Genomic DNA, 13636 nt, shown 5'->3' with positions numbered 1-13636 from the left:
GATGCCCCGGTGTGCATGAAGGCGGAACTGGGACCTTAAAATGTGCGGCAGGGTTCATGTGCTGGTATAGGGGAACAGCACTAGGCGTCAAACACGGTTCTACCGGGGGTCCTGCAGCAGAATGTCGAGTGCCTTGAATACCAGCAGTAATTACCGAGGCTTGGTGTGACGTTACAGGGGCCTCTATGTGAGCAGGCAGGGTGATAGTTGGGTGCAATGATGCAGAGGGTGCAGCTGAAAGGGCCACCTGTGGTAGCGGGTGCATTGTAGGAGGAATGACAGTGCTTTGAACCCAAGAGTGTTGGATCACCGGTTGAGCTGATGAAGGCTGCTGGTTCTGTGATGTAGGAGGAGACTCGAAGAGAGGCAGCTGGAGTGAGTGTCCCACATGTGAAGACTTGGGCATGGTAGCTTTGTGCTCGAGTCTTTCGGTTCTACAGGGCTGTGAGCTTGATGGTAAAGAGAAACAGCTCTTTGGTGATGCAGCACCGCTATATGTCCCTTCTCTCTCTGGCTCTTGAAGCAGTGAGGTTACCAGCTTGGCTACCTGAAGCTCTTTCTCCTTCTTCTTGAGTTGTCTTTGCCTGTCGAGACGTTTGGCGATAGCTTCACGTGCCTCTTGTGCCTCCTGCTGTAGGCGTTGTGCTTCCCTGGCTTTAGTGTTTAGGCGTTGACACTCCAGGTCAGCATTACTGTCCTCGATGATCTGGCACTGTAACTCCTCGAGCTCCAGGCGGTGGATACCCTCCTGCAGTATGGCTTCCTGAGAGAAACACACACATGCAGCACTGCAGCTGGTCAACATGCAACACACTCTGCTCATGCATGCAGCAGGAAGAACTCTGCCAAAATATGTTCCCCTTAAAGGGCTAGTAACAACATAACTGAAAGTGAAACTAAACACTTATATAACAGGGCTTTCCTACAGTAGGTATGTAAATATTAGTTTATATTCCATATTATATTAAAAAGCAAAAAAAACAACAACTGATAAACATTTTCTCGTTTCAGTACCCTTTAATTAAAGCACTGTTTTTGACTGCGGAAACACAACAAATGCCTTTCTTCTGTTTCCATTTTTGTCTCGACAGAAAACCGTAGACTGTATGACCACTATGTCGGTACCTTCCACTCTGGTCAAATGCCTCTACTTGTTCTTTGACTTGCCCCACATGGTTGAGGCACCTGTAGCGCCCGCACCACAACCATCTCAACCACCACCACCACCACCCAACCAGGAAAAGGTCCAAGGCCAGGCCCACACCCAGCCAGAGCTGCCCCTGGCTGACCGCAGGGCGCTGCTTCAGAAAGTCTTCGTCCAGGTAAGATGATGGCAGGAAGCGAAAACTGGAGTGCAAACATTATAGAAGAAATAGAACTTCATTTTTTCAAATACTCTGAAATGAAGCTGCCCTGCACGTTTTTTTGCTCGAAACTTTTGGTTGCAATCAAAGAATTATGTCTTTTCCCATTGTTGCAGATTCTAGTGAAGCTCTGCACTTTTGTTTCTCCGGCGGAGGAGTTGGCCCAAAAGGATGACCTCCAGCTTCTGTTCAGTGCCATCACCTCCTGGTGCCCCCCACATAACCTGCCCTGGAGGAGGAGCGCTGGAGAGGTGCTCACTACCATCTCCAGACATGGCCTCAGCATCAACGTAGTGAAATACATACATGGTAGGTACAAAGAAATAGTCCCAAATTAACAAATGATCACTTTGTATTAAAGTTGTGCACTTGTTTTCTTAAAAATAATTGGAAAACGGGAGATAACTCAAATTAGAAATTTTGGGTAAATATGGATTCTCTGCCTTGTTAGAGCCCAGTATGTAACAATGACCGAAAATGTAACAAGACCCGAATTGTTATCAAATAAATGTAACAAGAAGACATAGTCATCAACATCCCCCGCCAAATTGGTTCTCATTAGAACTCCCAACCTTTTCCTAAATGTCTTAAATCTAACTTGTTGTTACTTCATGGGGCAGGCAAAACATTTTTTCTTCTAATAGTGTAATAATTTTATTTCATCACAGAGTGAGTCTTTAATGTAAAGACACAAATGTGTATCATATATATATATATATATATATATATATATATATATATATATATATATATATATATATATATATATATATATATATATATATATATATATATATATATATATATATATGAGAGAGAGAGATTTTTTGGAGAACCTTGACATTTTTTGTAACTTTTTTTTTATTCTTATCTTCATTATATATATATATATATATATATATATATATATATATATATATATATATATATATATATATATATATATATATATATACGTTTGGAGTCAGCATCTTGTTTCATTATTGACCAGTTGTAACAATTTGGGTTTATGACATATTTTCATTAAATTTTGGGCTCAGCACTTTTATTACTTTATTGACCAGTTATTACATTTTGAGTTTTATTAAAAAATTTATATAATTCGGGTCTTGTTACATTTTGGGCTCTAACAGGCCTCGATGGCATCTTTTTTTAACAACAATCTCTGCACATACAGAAAAGGAGTGCTTGGCCACGTGCGTTCAGAACATGCAGCAGTCAGACGATCTCTCCCCAGTGGAGATCGTTGAAATGTTCGCCGGGCTTTCCTGTTTCCTCAAAGACTCCAGCGACGTGTCCCAGACCCTCCTGGACGACTTCCGAATGTGTCAGGGTTACTCGTTTCTCTGCGATCTCATGCTCAGGTACCACTCCAGTTCTCAGTTTTCAACTTCCTTTCAAAAATGACAACATAGTGAAGTGTATTTGAGCTCATATTTTGTATATCCAGGCTGGAGCAGGCCAAGGAGGATCAATCTAAAGACGTTCTTAAAGACCTTGTCAACCTGGTCACCTGTCTGTGCACGTACGGTGTGACGGACCTCAAACCTGCTGGTCTGACAACTGGAGCTCCTTTTCTGTTGCCCGGGTTTGTTCTCCCACAGCCGTCTGGAAAAGGTAAGCCAACAGGAGCCAGAATGTGTCACTTTTTGAAGATTATGTTTGTATCGTCAGTTTTTTTAAAAAGGGAAATAATGTGGGAACTGATTTTAGTGGTAATCAGTCAAATTCAACATAACTTTGCAAATTCCTTTGAGGTTAGTATCTCTGTCTTTTGATTTTGCAGATCAAAGATACTGTCATTGACCTGATATTGATCCAGTCATACATACTGTATTTGTGGATATATTGATGGTTTTGTTGTACAACTACTAAATGTATAGCTTTACTTTGTTTTATCCAAGTTTACTATCAAACATTATTTATTATTTTAAAGTACAGCTTATTTTCCAAAGGCGTTCCACAGCATAATCATCTGTTAACATGATATGTTCTCGATTTAATTAAAATGTCAATCAGAATGAAACCTAAACCACAGTTGTCATAGAGATGGAGCTGCACATGGTATCCAAATCATCACTGATCACTTTCAGCAGATCATGTTTTCTGATTCATATTAACATGGTAATTTTTTACAGGACTCAAAAAACAGACAACATGACCAAAAATACACAAAACAGAAAAATACAAAAAAAAATTTAAAAAAAATCACAAAACATACTTAAAAAACACAAAATATAACTACAAAAATAACTGATAAATGTAATGTAAAAAATGAGTCCAGAAATGCAAAATTACAACAAAAACACACAAATTCCTTTGTTCTTTCCTGCATTAATGCTTCGATGGGTCATTATTCTAAATGCTAATGTGAATGTTGATCGGTCTATACTTTATTTTTCCCACTCTTATCTCACTCAGTGCCATTGACGAGATAACTCGTCATTTGCATTTTTTTTTTTTTACTAGAAAACACCCTGGCGGAGGACCGTCATCAATATCTAAGCTGTGGGGTGTTGTAGTGACCAACTGTGTTCTGAAGATGGCAGCAGTGCACCTTTAGATGAGATATTAGCCACTGATGCTACCCAGCAAAGGAGGAAGAAGCAGGAAAAAGGGAGATTATGGCGCTACAGAGTGATATTGTGACGTATCCAGTAGCTCACAGCTCCACATACTAACACAGAACATGTGTGGACCTGAGTGGATTATTGATTATGTTGTGATCGTGAGATAAAACCATCAACTAACCGGGCTAAACGGTTATCCCTGCGTGTCGGGAGGCGGGGGGAGGAGGGGTGGTGTGGAGGGGGGTATAAAATACCCCCAGCCTGTGAGCCAGATAGCAAAATAATAGGTGACATGTAGGAGGTAGCAGGGTACCTTTGGATGAGAGATCATCCATGCTCAGCAGAGCTCAGAAGGAGAAAGGAAAGGCGTTTACGAGACAGAAAATGACGCTACGTACAGAGTTGACGTTCCCAGCAGCACACAGCAGCGCACACTCGACCAGAGCATGTGTGGAACTCATGGATAATGTGGCGATTGTGAGATAAAACCATAAAAAAACGTGGCAAGTAGTCACACTCTGCATGTCTGGGAGGAAGAGGAAGTTATGTGTGTGCAGACTGACGGGAGAGAAAGTTGGAGGAACGCCAAATAACAGTAAGAAATACATTCAACTCTGACCCAGATAGCAAAATAATAATAAGTTTGCCATCAAAAGTCCTGTCTCAATGTTCAGATGTTAGAGTTGTCACGAAAGCAAAAAAAATAGCTTTAAAGTCACTGACAGGGTTTTTTTTTTTACAAAAAGGCTGTTTTCTCACCTTTTTGCTCTGAAACTGAAGATTTGTATAAAACTTGCTCTATTCAACGGCTGATTACAAAAGAACGAAACGAGCCAGAAACAAATGTTTTTTTTTGATGAAAGTAGAGGCTTCAATCTTTCAGAATCTGGTGTCAGATTTGAGATAGTCATAGTAGAAAATAATCTGTGGTTCTTCAAAATCAGTCAAACCCTATCACTACTGATTGCTTTCAGCAGATTATGTTTTCTGACTCATATTGACACGGTAGTTTCTTACAGGATTTTAATCTTTTCCATCAATCCTTTGTGTTTTACCTAGGGCTTCCTCTCTGCCCCCCTCCCTGGTAATGAAACCCTATGCCTCCTTGATTTACACCTGAACACAAATCAGACTTAATGGAAACACGTCCAGCTTTCTAACATCACACACACACACACAGTGTGAAGCCTCACTGCTTCCATCGCTTTTTCTTTCTTTCTTTTTTTTTTTTTTAACGACACGCCGATTATCCCACAGACACACATTTGTTTACCCGCCCAATGACACTAGCCGCTCTGGCAAAGTCATTACCAGAATCCATTATGATATCGAGGGTCTGCTTACATGCTTAATTAACCTGCCATGTTTTTTAAAGTGCCGTGCGTGTGATCACACATTTTCAAGATCAGCATTCTGTGTGTGTGTGCACTACAGAGTCTTTCTGTGCCGACTCAAGTGCAAAATTAAGGCCAGATTATGTGCATAATTTAGAATTTCCTGTTGTTTCGTATACAAATAAAACTGAGCTTCCCTTCACGGTAGGGGGGTGCAAACAATCATTTTGCATATTTTTTGCATATTTTTTGGATCGATATGATAATCATGTGCTGAAAGATCGCAATATATTGCAGAATCGTTTTTTTCTTACACCCTTACGTCACGGTGAGGGGCAGCTTAACATTTGGTAAATGGTGAAGTTCAGCAAAAAGCCACAATCAAGCTACAGCTTTCACAAAATGAACAGTTAAAAAGTAAATTCAATTCAATTCAACTTAATTTATGTAGCACAAACTACAACAATGGTCATCTTGAAGCACCATCAAAATATAACATTCTTAAGAAAAAAGCCGAATAAATCCAAATGAACACGCATTAAGACGAGGAAAATCAACATCATTACTAGCTACATTTTTAAAATGCAAGAGCACTACGAATCGTTCATATCTTTAATTACTGTCTTAGCCCTCCTATTATCCTTGGGGTCAATTTGACCCCATTCAATGTTTATTATCATTCAAAAAAATAATAGTTGACCCTTTTGTTTTTGGCTTCATATTTCATGAGTTTTTCTAATTTGATGGGTACGTTTGTTTAAGCATAAAATTATCATGATATTTTTTATTTTCAATTTGCTGAACACATATTGCATGCATTGGCCTCTGGGGTCAAATTGACCCCAAGCTGTTTTAGATGTGTAAAACTTGTGTGGGGATGTAAGATCACACATCCTGCAGGTGCAGAATTGATACTCTTGAGTTGAGTTTATGAATCAATATGGTTCATTCTGTGAGAGTAATGAATGTGCACACCAAATTAGAAAAGATTTGGATGTAAGATATTCAAGATATACGAACTATAAAACTGAAAGTTTCTTCTGAGGGTGCGGTGCTGTAACCTTGCCTGCAAGATGGATTCTCCTGGTGTTCACAAACACCAGAATCCATCTTGTACCCGCCTTTGCCTTTCGAAACCGAACCGATTAGAACCAATCATGTGGCAGTGTTGTGGTTTAGGGCGGGATATCTGGGTGTGACGAAGGCAGAAGCGCCGAAGCAAAACTGGTGCATGTGCAGATGCGGGGAGAGGAACTAGCTGGGCTACTGCTATTAGCATAGCTCCGAATCAAAATAGAAAGATGTGGACGCAGGCGGATGAACGTGTGGAAGCTGCTATAAACTCATTTTTAGAAGAATCCAGAATTTCCTGTTTGAAAGAACAACAGCGAGAGGCGCTTTGTGCGTTTTTGAACATTAAAGACGGCAGCAGCATCTCTGTGGCGTGGCGCATGCTGATGACGACATCATCATTTGTTAATGCGTAATTGGCTAAAACAAATCATGGTGGACAGGCGCTTCTCCCAATCAGCTTCAAGTATTCTGTTCATGTCCCGCCCTGGTTCCGAAAGGATTCACCAGACACAGACCCAGATCGATGTGGAGAACTCGAGTTAGAGGGAGGGGCTACATCAATAAACAAAGTGCCTGACACAAAAACTTGGCCAAAAATTTTCAGAAAATCGATTTTTGGAGGCAAATATCCCTGAAGGTCAGATTGACCCCCAGGGTTGAATATTTGAGGATAATAGGAGGGTTAAATTGTGGTATAGAGTATTATATATGTATGTTTATGGGACGTTGAGTGTCTTTATTCATTTTATTCCACCCTCTAATTCCAAGGCCACACAGTGCGCAACATCCAAGCCTTTGCCGTCCTGCAGAACGCCTTCCTTCGGGTCAAAACCAACCGACTGGCCTGCATGCTGCTGGACGCCATTGGGAATATCTATGGCGCAGAACCAGCCAACTACTTCATCCTGGAGTCGCAGCACACCTTGTCCCAATTTGCTGAGCGTGTGGCCAAGCTCCCAGAGGCTCAGAGTAAGTACTTTGAGCTCCTGGAGTTTGTGGTCTTCAGCTTGAACTACGTGCCGTGTAAGGAGCTCTTCAGCGTTAGCGTGCTGCTCAAGTCGAGCACGTCGCACGCCTGCAGCATCACGGCGGTCCAAACGCTCATGAAGCTGGCTCGGCACGACCCCGTGTTCAGCGACGTGTTGCGGGAAGTTGGACTGCTCGAGGTGTTGGTCAACCTGCTGCATAAGTATGCCGCCCTGCTGAAGGACCCGGCCTCGCAACAGCAACCACACAATAATGACCAAGGTGAGAAGCTATAAGATAGATGAGTCATGTTTAGATCCCCAAAGTGGTAAAACCATTGAAGGCAGCTTGACTTTTTTATGTTTTCCAAAAAAACATTCCTCCTTTTCTCCAAAAGCTATTTTCCGTCTTAAATTGAACGGCTGCTTGAACAATAAGGGTGGCACGGGGGGGTCAATCTGAAGAAAACAGGACAACAATGTTTAGATAGAGCTTCTCCAGAGAAGATTAGATTTAAGAGAGAGACAATTTTTTCTTCTTTGTGCTTCATTTTTTTTTTTCAGGTTGTTTCATTCAGACCCGCGATTAATTTTCTAATCAGTAATGAGCCATATTTATTATATAGTAATAACTACTTTCTGAACAGGAGGACAACTAGCACCAAATAATGGAGTACCTATCAGAGACCATCACCATCAGGGTTGGGGTCAATTATTATTGTAATCACATAGTTTATAATTCATTACAATTATGACATCTCAAAACACATCCTCACCACACATAAGGTATTTATATTAAAAAATATACTAAATGAGTAAAATATAAACTAAACAATATTTATACAAAAAGTACACAAAACAACAACAGAAAAGCGCAAAAATATACAAAAAGCCTCCAAAAACACACAAAATGACTCCAAAAAGCACACGTTACAGAAAAATACACCAAACAATAACAAATATATAAAAATTACTCAAAAAACACAAAACTAAATATTTATACACAAAATGACAACAGAAAGGCACAAAACTACACCAAAAAGATACATAAATACACAAAATGACTACAGAATCACAACAAAAAACAATAATTATACAAAAAAATGCATGAAAAGGAAAAAAAGTGCCCAATTGTTTTATTGTTAAGATTTCATTAACAAAGTGGCCATGATGGAAGTACAACACGGACTCAAGATAAATAATTAAATCTGCAACTATTTCCCATGCACTGAACACTTAGAATCAGAGTAAATAAGTCAGTCTAAGTCTGACCCCAAGTGCCCTGAGCTCAGTCCCACAATTACAAAGCCCATTGTTCCTGTAATCCAATGCAGTACTTAGAAAAGCTAACTGAATTTGATAGATTATTAGTCGTAAATAAATCCCTCATCATTCACCATTGTTTGTCTCTTATTGTATCTTGTGTTTTCTGTTATGTAGCCTTGATGACTTCCTGGATTTTTTTTGCCTTTTCCCTGTTTTCCACCCTATATGTAGCCGACTCCAAGAACAACACAGTGGCAGAGGAGCAGAAGCAGTTGGCCTGGCTTGTGATGGAGACTCTGACTGTGCTGCTGCAGGGCTCTCACACCACAAACACCAACGCAGGTACACACAAACACACACACACATGCAAACATATCATAAAAATTCTGGAAAAGTTCCCTGAATTCAAACCACCAGACAAGACCAGCTCTGTACCCGCTTGCTTTGATAGGAATTAGTCTCATTCAGAATAAGCATTTTTAGCTTTGTTTGTCATTTGTTACACAATGGGTTTTTGTTGCTTTTTTCCACACCCAAAATCCTGTTTTTAATTGTTTTAATTAAAATCTGTAAACTCTGTCAATATGTATATGTCTGTTTTCTTAGAGGATGAGAATATATATCTATATACTTTATAATTTCTACATTATTTTTCTATTTATATTATATATAGCCTCTATTATGGTATTGTCGTATTTTATCTCCTTGATTGCACTGGTTTTTTGGTTTTTTTTTTTGTTCTTTGCACTATCTGAGCTATCATTACAGTAAATTTCCCCACTGTGGGATCAATATATCTACGCTATTCTACTCTACTTAAAACGCAACGACTGAAAAAAGAAATTATCGTGAAAATCTTGTGGCTTATTTGCCTTTTTCTCAACAAATACTGGTTTCAAATAAAGTTTTTCTCATCTCGTGTTTTGAATTTGTTCTCAGCGCTCTTCAGAGAATTCGGCGGAGCCCGTTGCGTCCACAACATCGTGAAGTACCGTCAGTGTCGAGAACATGCTCTGCTCATCATTCAGCAGCTCATTCTGTCGCCCAGCGGTGACGACGACATGGGGACGCTGCTGGGCCTCATGCACTCGGCTCCTTCCAGTGAACTGCAGCTCAAGACCGACATTTTGAAGGTATTTATTTTTCACATTCGTTTACTTTGTACATTTTAGGGCTTTTTCTGTGGAATGATAAAATGCAGTCATGTTGGGAAAAACTCAACCTGTACATTTTGTATTCATTTTAAACCAGAAACATATTTTAGACTGCATTTACTCCATCTGTAATGAGAATACGTTTTTGTGCCCTTGAAACAAGATTACATCCACTCACTAGATAGTACAGCGGCTCATTTTCTGTGAGTTAATATGTTTTCTTTGGTTCTTTAGTTCAGGTAATAGCCTTACTCTCGGCAGGCGCCCAAAGGATTAGTCTGTCAGCATTTTTCTTCATTTCACTTATCAGGAGTTCTCATTATTATTGTGTGATTTAGTTTAAAAAAAAAAGACAGGAGGGAAAAGCCAAGTGAGAAAATGTATTTGTTATTCGGTATCGTAATTTAATAAAAAAAAATTATACTGATCAACAGTACAGCAATGAAGACATAATGATTGATCCAAAGGTTACAGTATACGTGTCCATGGCATCAGGGAAAGAGAAGTTCTGTCTGTCCCCAAAGGAAATGACTGTCCTTGTAAATTCTTCTCACCTTAGATCCAAGATGGGCAACTGTTGGGGGCCAAAAAATGTGATTGTCTGTCCCGAGGGTCACATTATCAATGTGATTGTCGGCATTTAGAATAAGAATGATCAATCTGAACTTTCATACAGGGAAAAATAAATTGTTTGGTTAGTTTTCTGTAATTTTCTGTGTTTTTGTCATTGTTTTTTGTCATTTTCCATATTTCTGTGATACATTTTTATATTTTTATAGTCATATTTTTGGAGTCAATTTGTGTAACTTTCTTGTTGTTTTGTATGTTTTTGGAGTAATTTTTTTGTGTTTTTGCTGCCATTTTGTGTATTTTTGTATTGCGTGATTTTGTTATCTTTGAACATTTTTTTTTGGTCTTTTTTGTATAGTTTTCTGTATTTTTGTGTATTTTTACATTCATTTTGTGCATTTACTTTAAAGGGGCCAGGCAAAAGTAGATTGAGGGACCCAAAATCTACCCTCCAATGCAACTGTGCGTTATTAAGATAAAGCTGACAGTAAATGTCAGACTTCCTTATTTTTGGCCACCGTTATCCTGTTATCTGGCCTGTGCTGCAGCACTATTGACACACAAAAATGATTTCATGATAATTTTAGAATGAGTCACCTATGCAGCCTGAATAACTTTAAGTTTTATTTGCTCAGAATCCTATTTCACTGTTGCTTTGTGGGCAGAATCACAGGCCTTTTGGTCCAGATATGTTTTTATTTGTTGTCAAACAGCACTGTTTAAAACTTTGCTCTGCTGTGGTTTCAGAGTTTTTATTTCATTTTACAGCCAATAATTGAAATCATAGGTCTGCCACTGTCATGCTTTTCTGCCCTCAGGCAATTTTTGGGTTAATACACTAAACTATTACAATCTAGGTCACACTTTGAAATGTAAAACCTGCTTAAATCAAGCAAAAAGGAAAATCTCAGTGCATTAACAGAAGGAATACCTCAAATGGAATTCCCAAGTGTTTCCATGCCAAAAAACTAAAAGAGAAAGATTTTCAGTCACAAATTTACAGATGAACAAAGAAAAAATGAAGTGGCGAACAAATCTTTTTCTTTAATTTTGTTTTTGCAAATATGTGATTCTAGTGCGTTCACCTTTGATCTCCTCAGGCTCTGTTGGTAGTGCTGCGCGAGAGCCACCGAACGCGCACCGTGTTCCGCAAAGTGGGCGGGTTCGTCTATGTCACCTCGCTGCTCGTGGCCATGGAGCGCTCGCTGTGCCAGACGCCACGAAACGGCTGGGAACGTGTCAACCAGAACCAGGTGTTTGAGCTCCTGCACACCGTCTTCTGCACGCTCACCACCGCCATGCGCTACGAGCCGGCCAACTCGCACTTCTTCCGCACAGAGATCCAGTATGAGAAGCTGGCTGATGCTGTAAGGTAAGAGCTATACACTCGGCTCCTCTCAGGACTCTGACAGTGACAACACATCTGTCATGGTCAGTATTTGAAATTGCATTGGTTTCATAATGTAGTTTTTGCCTCTTAAGCTTTAAACAAACATTTTTGGGAGATTAGTTCGAGGTGAGGTTGTAAGGATTTTTGTCTCGTTAACTCTGTTTTGCAAAGTGAAACCACTGTAGATTTTTAGCAGTGACTCTAAAATAGCTTAGCTGCATCAAATAACATCAGTCATGTGCAACATTTACCGCTTGAAATAAATGATCGAGGCCTAGAAAAGGAGAATACACCCTGTCCTGTAATATAATGCAGAATGTGCTGTAGAAGAGCATGAAGAATTAAGGACAGTCTGAGGTGTCAGGTAATCTATTTACAGTATATATTGTATTTAAGGTGGGGAAAAAATCAATTCACATAAGACTCGTGATTCTAATCATCCACAATTCTGAATCGATTCCTAAACTTCAAAAATGTATTTAAATTTTTTTTTTTTTATTATTATTTTTTTTTTCTTTAAGAAAAACTCTGATTCAGAAGATCTGGAAACACAGTAAACTGAACATACACATACATATTAGTGTTCTCATAAATAAAAAATACCACTATACAAAAAGTCCGCCAGCTTCATGCTAACGTCTATGGGAAAACTCATGTATATGCTCATGCTAACATTTACCACGATCGGCGGTAATTTATATAACACACCATACAAGAACTTAGTTAATAGAGACCAGTAGGTCATGGGCTTTTAAGATGGCAACTTCTGACTACTACAGCATCAGTGGTAGGTCAAAACATACAAACTCACCCAGACCTTTACAGTCTCGCCGAATAAAATTTATAATGATTATATTCAAGTTAAGACCTCGGGTTAGCTAGCTCATTTAAAACATGTAAACTTTTTTTGACCATGCCTCTGAAAAGAATCCGAATTGGGAATCGTTAGGAATCGAAATTGAAATGAGGAATCGGAATCGTTCAAATTCAAACAATGCTTAATCCTATTTAACACTTTAACTTCTAATTTCTGTCATCCTTTTCTACTATTCCTCTCACTAATTGCTTCATCTGCCATCACTCTTTAATGTAGGCATCAAAAGGTGGATACTTTGCATCACATTTATAGGTGATAATATAAACCAGTAAAGATATTCTAGAATGAATTCTATTACATAATGAGGTGGCACATAAGTTTAATTTGTGAAACTATTTGAAACCTATAGCGTCAGTGGAATCCTAAAACCTGTTCCAGCGTGGGTGACTGCATCTGTTCCCATCCTCCAGGCTGCTGGGTTGTTTCTCTGACACCAAAAAGGTTGGAGCCACAAGTGCGTTCCCCTCCAACGCCCAGCCGTTCCAAAGACTGCTGGAGGATGAAGCGGTTCCTGGGGGCTGCGCGGGGGACAGCGTGTGTCCCACTCTCAAACACTGCGGCAAACTCTTCATCTACCTTTACAAGATGGCCACCGACTCCTTCGACAGGTCAGTAAAAACAACTTCATGCCGTTCAACTTTGAACTCAGCCATGTACAGTAACTACATGTGATGGGTTCGACAATAAAGACTTGATTCATCTAGACGAACAGCTTTTAGATTATTTTGGATGGTTTTCTGAATTTAGAAGCAAATGAAGCTCTAAGTCGTGCAGCATATTCATCAACGCATGTACTGATCACCATTTGGAAGTTAGAAAATTAGTGTTTAAATGTAATTAGCAAGAAACAGATTGAGATGAGAAATAATTGGGACCAGGGTTGTGGGCAATTACATTTTTCAATTACAGTAATGCTTTCAATTATCCATGTTCAATTAGAGTTCAATTACTATTGCAGCGACATTTTTCCCAATTCCAATTAAATTATATTTATTTTTTTTATCCCCTCAAAGTCAATTATGTTCTCAATTACTAAAGTTGAATTACAATTCATCACAAATACTGAGTCTTA

The 13636-nt window shown here is 39.2% G+C and overlaps 1 protein-coding gene across 7 annotated transcripts in view; it reads left to right on the top strand.

Annotated features, from left to right (window-relative positions):
* The window catches only part of wdfy3 (WD repeat and FYVE domain containing 3), a 105514-nt gene that overhangs the window by 33055 nt on the left and 58823 nt on the right, over positions 1 to 13636 (top strand). For all 7 annotated transcript variants that reach the window (XM_028456401.1, XM_028456402.1, XM_028456403.1 and 4 more), the window contains exons 5-13: positions 1092 to 1322; positions 1481 to 1673; positions 2542 to 2728; positions 2815 to 2981; positions 7111 to 7590; positions 8805 to 8915; positions 9513 to 9706; positions 11398 to 11669; positions 12975 to 13172. In XM_028456401.1, coding sequence (XP_028312202.1) covers positions 1092 to 1322; positions 1481 to 1673; positions 2542 to 2728; positions 2815 to 2981; positions 7111 to 7590; positions 8805 to 8915; positions 9513 to 9706; positions 11398 to 11669; positions 12975 to 13172 — 2033 coding nt within the window. The remainder of the gene's footprint in view (positions 1 to 1091; positions 1323 to 1480; positions 1674 to 2541; positions 2729 to 2814; positions 2982 to 7110; positions 7591 to 8804; positions 8916 to 9512; positions 9707 to 11397; positions 11670 to 12974; positions 13173 to 13636) is intronic.

Source organism: Gouania willdenowi, chromosome 9 (genome assembly GCF_900634775.1).
Source record: "Gouania willdenowi chromosome 9, fGouWil2.1, whole genome shotgun sequence".
Taxonomy (NCBI): Eukaryota; Metazoa; Chordata; class Actinopteri; order Blenniiformes; family Gobiesocidae; genus Gouania; species Gouania willdenowi.
Note: the sequence above shows the minus strand (reverse complement) of the source record. Positions and strands in the feature narration are given on the sequence as shown.